This window comes from Glycine soja, chromosome 4, assembly GCF_004193775.1.
Source record: "Glycine soja cultivar W05 chromosome 4, ASM419377v2, whole genome shotgun sequence".
In the NCBI taxonomy this organism is placed as follows: domain Eukaryota; kingdom Viridiplantae; phylum Streptophyta; class Magnoliopsida; order Fabales; family Fabaceae; genus Glycine; species Glycine soja.
In genome coordinates this window covers 1,882,345-1,887,327 of record NC_041005.1, presented here as the reverse complement: position 1 = coordinate 1,887,327, position 4,983 = coordinate 1,882,345, and the positions used below count along the sequence as shown (strand labels likewise).

Genomic DNA, 4,983 nt, shown 5'->3' with positions numbered 1-4,983 from the left:
ACTCATAGACTAATGATACATATAAAATGATATTTACAAAGATAACTAAAAAAAAGTAAATATTTTTATTATCTTGACTTTAAATTAAAGGTCATAAATTCAACACCTTGTCACATAAATATTTTATCAAAAGTTTACATACGTCAACATCAATATATTATATTAAAGTCAACAATTAATTTTACATAGTCAATTAACACAAAGATTAAAATTACTTATTTTAAAAAATATGAGACTTACATGTCTTGATTTAAAAATAAAAAAATTAAAATCACGAATTTGAAATTATGGAGAGAACCAAAATTACAATTTATTCAAAAATTTTATTACTTCCAATAGTTAAATGAACAACATCTTACATCTTTAAAAGAAAATTAATATTTTTTTTGGATAAGTTTCTTTATAAGTATTTTCAAGAGAAAAAAAAACAATGAGATAGTTTTTTCATATGATAAAATGAGTTTTGTATTGTCTAATCATTAAATAATTAGTAGATATCTTTTTATCTTTTAAAGAAAGTATACTAGAAAATTTTTACAAATTAATTAATGGTTAATTAATAGAAAAACTCATTTTTTTATTTTCTTAAAAATACTTCTAATAAAAAAAAACTTACTCAAATCTATCCTCAGTAGTTCGGCCTAAATAAAATAAATGGAACCAGAGTGTTACAAGATTTGATACTCGTTTTTCCCTTCAGCCAGGCTTACAAGTTACCACCCCACCGAACAGAAAAGCCGGGTAAAATCATTCGTATTTTGTAGGGAATGATATATATCACATTTTTGTAGATCTTTTTTCTTTTAAACACTTTGCAAAATTATTCCCCTATAAATACCCATCATCCCTGCCCAAGTTCCATTTAACAAACCCACCAGATTTCGATCATCTTTATTTTTTAGAATATCCCCACTTAACATGGATCAGTTAACACTAGCATTTCCATTTTTACTAACACTTCATCTGTTAGTATCAGGTAATTGACTATTAACCATACACATAATCAAAATCGCAAGTAACTAGAAACCGAAATTGAAACTATAGTAATTAATTAATTTTGGTGCAGGTGTAGTAGCAACAACATCGTTCACACTGGTTAACAAATGCGACTACACAGTGTGGCCAGGCATTCTCTCAAACGCAGGAATCGCCACGCTTCCAACAACAGGTTTCGTTCTTCAAACCGGAGAGTCCAAAACCGTAACCGCTCCAACCTCTTGGGGTGGCCGTTTCTGGGGCCGCACACTCTGCACGCAAGACTCCGCCGGAAAATTCTCTTGCCTCAGCGGCGATTGCGGCTCCGGCAAGCTCGAATGCGCCGGAAACGCCGCCACGCCGCCTGCTACCTTAGCCGAGTTCACTCTCGACGGCGCCGGAGGCCTCGATTTCTTCGACGTGAGCCTCGTGGACGGTTACAACGTGCCGATGCTGGTGGCTCCCCAGGGTGGCTCCGGCGATAACTGCACGAGCACTGGGTGCGTTGGGGACCTGAACGGCGCGTGTCCTTCGGAGCTTAGGGTTACGAGCGTGGATGGGAAACAGAGCGTGGCGTGTAAGAGCGCGTGCGAGGCGTTCGGGTCCCCGCAGTATTGCTGCAGCGGCGCGTATGGGTCGCCCACCACTTGCAAGCCTTCGCCTTACTCGCAGATTTTCAAGAACGCTTGCCCACGCGCCTACAGCTACGCGTACGATGACAAGACCAGCACGTTTACGTGCGCTTCTGCTGCGGCTTACACCATCACTTTTTGTCCTTCTCCTAGCAGTAACCCCAGGTATTTTTTGCTTTTTACTTTAACGGTAAAAAAGGGTAGTTTCGTCTTTACAGCGAAATATGAACGTTGTGGGAACTGGGATTCACGCATTTTCTGCTCTGATTTGTTTTTTCATTTTACGTTACAACAACTTTTCACTTCGATAACGACGAAATAACGGCGTTTTTGTGTACTTGTAAAGGCAAGAACAGTAACTAAAACGAGAAGCCATTTTTACTTAACAGTAGTGTCACAAATAAATATTAACTATTATAATTAATATAAATAAGTAAGATTAAAATGAATAAATTATATGACCTCTTTTTAGAAAAATACATAATTAGTCTAGATTTTAGTCCTGAATATAAATACCCATAAAATTTATAAATTTGTATTAAGTTATTCTTTTTTTTAGAAGGTACTATTAGGTTATTCTTCAAGAGACTAAAATTAAAACAATACAATTTTATATATTAAAAATTAGTTCATGCACACAAATGGATTTAAAAGCTAAGTTGCAACTTGCAATAAACTAAATTGTTAATTTATTTTAATTTTAATATAAATATATATTTATTCATTACGTCATTTTGTATGTATATGACTTTGGTGTTTTGTATAATTATTTCATTATGTATGTACTTTTTTTTTTTTTTTGTTTTAAAACATGTCCATTCACACAGTAGGTGTTGCTTAGATTCTTTTTTAATGTGAGAGTAAAACCAACGGGTAGCCAATTAATTCTAACTCAAATAATTGAGATTGAATAGAAAGGTCGATAGCACATTCTTCATTTAACGCAGGAAACTCTAAATAAAAAGAAAATGAAATTTTACTCTAAAAATTTGTGGCAGAAAATGATTGTTAAACTAAAACCATATTTCACACAATCTATCAAATTTAATTGTTTGGCTCGTATATTTTTTATGATATTTCTTAAAAGTTTGTTGTAATCTTTATATAACTTTAAGGATAATTTTAAAATAATAATAATATATCAATGACAAATTTAATAATATTACTTCAATTAATTAAATTTCTTAACTTTAGTAAATGATTAAAAGACTCTCATATAGTGTTATACTGCATATCCTACTTCAGAATTCCACATGTTGGCAGGGGACCATATTTTGACGAAAGGCTAAGGGAAGTGGCTAATACAACTATTATAATAGTTTTTTTCTGCCATCGCATCTCAATAAGTTGAATTTAGCAGGGTATATTATTATTTACTGCACATGAGATGTTCACTCATCTTTGGGCAAAACTCTCAAAATTAGGCAGCTCTAGTATCTAGTTCATTCATTCATAATTAAATAAACTATTACTAGGGCTTAGTAATGTTGGAATCACATGTTGATACGTCCGGAATTCGTTTCTTATTTTTATTTTTTATTTTTTATCTTCTGGTTGGAAACCGTGTCCAATCACATATTTATTTCCGTCTTATTAACGATTGTATTTAGGACATTGATTAAGGAGTAAACGAAAAAAATATTTAATATAAAAATCATAAGAAAACCTAAAAATAATCACGAACAATGTAATATTTTATGTCACAATAAAAATATTTATACTTTTTCCTTAAGTATTGTCCTAGCATTTGTCACTTATTATCGTCATTTGTGGATCTGCAGTCAGAAATCGTGGCAAGGGCAAAACCCTAAATCAGATAGTAGTGGCTCGGCTTCGGCTTCTGCTTCTGGGTCGCCGCAACTTAACAACGGCACAATGGTATATGTAGGTAGCATGGATGAAAGTGAATTATGGTCCGCAGGTAGTACCCATGGGCCGGAATCTCAAACCATTGCGGGCTTTGTTAGTATCACCATCGCTGTTTGGCTCTTGTGCCACCTCTACTAACTAGGCCCATGTCCATGTTTTTGTGCCTAAAAAATGGTGGGACCCTATCCACCACTTGTTTAATTTACTACGTCCGCGTGGCCCACACAAGTTGCAACCATAGTCACTACTCACTCACAAGCATGCACGTCATTTTAAAATGCATTCATTGATGGAACTCCACCACCTTACAATACAACACAAGTGTTTTGTTTTTGTCCTGGACCCCTCAAAAAGCAGAATCCGATGTTAAAAGCTATGGCTATTGTGGCTCATTGGTGAAGACTGAAGAGTGAACATCCCCCCAAATTAAACAACATACTATATGGAGGAAAGGTGGTAGGGCTATTAAATGATTTCTTTCCTTGTAATTTTCTTGTTTATATAGTATAGAATTCTGTGTTATGGGCGATGGGATTCATTTATTGGTTCGGAATAATAGACAACATAATGACCACAAGTACTAGTACCATTTTACTGCCTTCTATTTTCAATATGCTACTGGCATGACACTATTCAAGTTATTTTGAAGACACAAATCTCGGGAGGATATTCATGCATTCAACGCAACATATACACAAAATTTTGTTAATCACTTTGCATTTTTTTCTCTTGCACTCATTACATTTCAGTTTTCATCACTTCTTCGCTCTCTTTCACTATCGAAAAATTTGACATTTATATAAACGATAAAGGAGGACAAACAAAAATAATATGAAGGACAACATAACATAAGGTCCCGTGTCTGGAATGCTTCTGGGTGGTGGTAAATTACAAGGATTTTTGCCATCATTTTGATGAGCAATTGCAAATTTACAATAATTTTTTAGTCCCACTCTTTGCCGCAGGCTTTTGACTTGATTTGCTTTAAGGTTATTTTAACTTAATTTTATTTATTAAATAAGGTTTAATTAACTAAAGCTGTCAGACTTGAAATTATATATTCAGAAAAAAAGTAACGAATCTACTTAATTAAATAATATATTATATTAAATTCATTATAAATTTCATAAAATTATGTACTTATTTTTTTTATGATAACAAGCTTTTAAGTAATTTTTAGGTTCAAATAATTTTTATTTTTTTAAAAAAATATATTAAATAATAGATATTATCTACATTAATCTAGTTTTATCTTTATTAGATATTCTCATGGGACTGCTCTGATTGCAAATGTGATAACTTAAATCCTTAAAAAAATTAATACTCCTACATTCCACTTTCTCATAACTCATTTTTATCCTATTTTTCTTTCTATCTATATACATTTTTTTTATCACATTTATAATTTTTTTCTGTATTTTTTCTTTTGCTCTCCATCTCTCTTCCCTCCACCCAATCCACCCAAAATGGGGTGGACGTTTATATTTTTCAAAATAAAATAAATAAA

General features: G+C 32.8%; 1 protein-coding gene across 1 annotated transcript; it reads left to right on the top strand.

Annotated features, from left to right (window-relative positions):
* Positions 1-754: 754 nt before the first annotated feature.
* Positions 755-4,113, top strand: LOC114408570 (thaumatin-like protein 1b). The gene is made up of 3 exons (XM_028371659.1): positions 755-976; positions 1,067-1,772; positions 3,389-4,113. The coding sequence occupies exons 1-3, from the start codon at positions 919-921 to the stop codon at positions 3,612-3,614; spliced, it is 990 nt and encodes a 329-aa protein (XP_028227460.1). The 5' UTR covers positions 755-918; the 3' UTR covers positions 3,615-4,113.
* Positions 4,114-4,983: the final 870 nt, after the last annotated feature.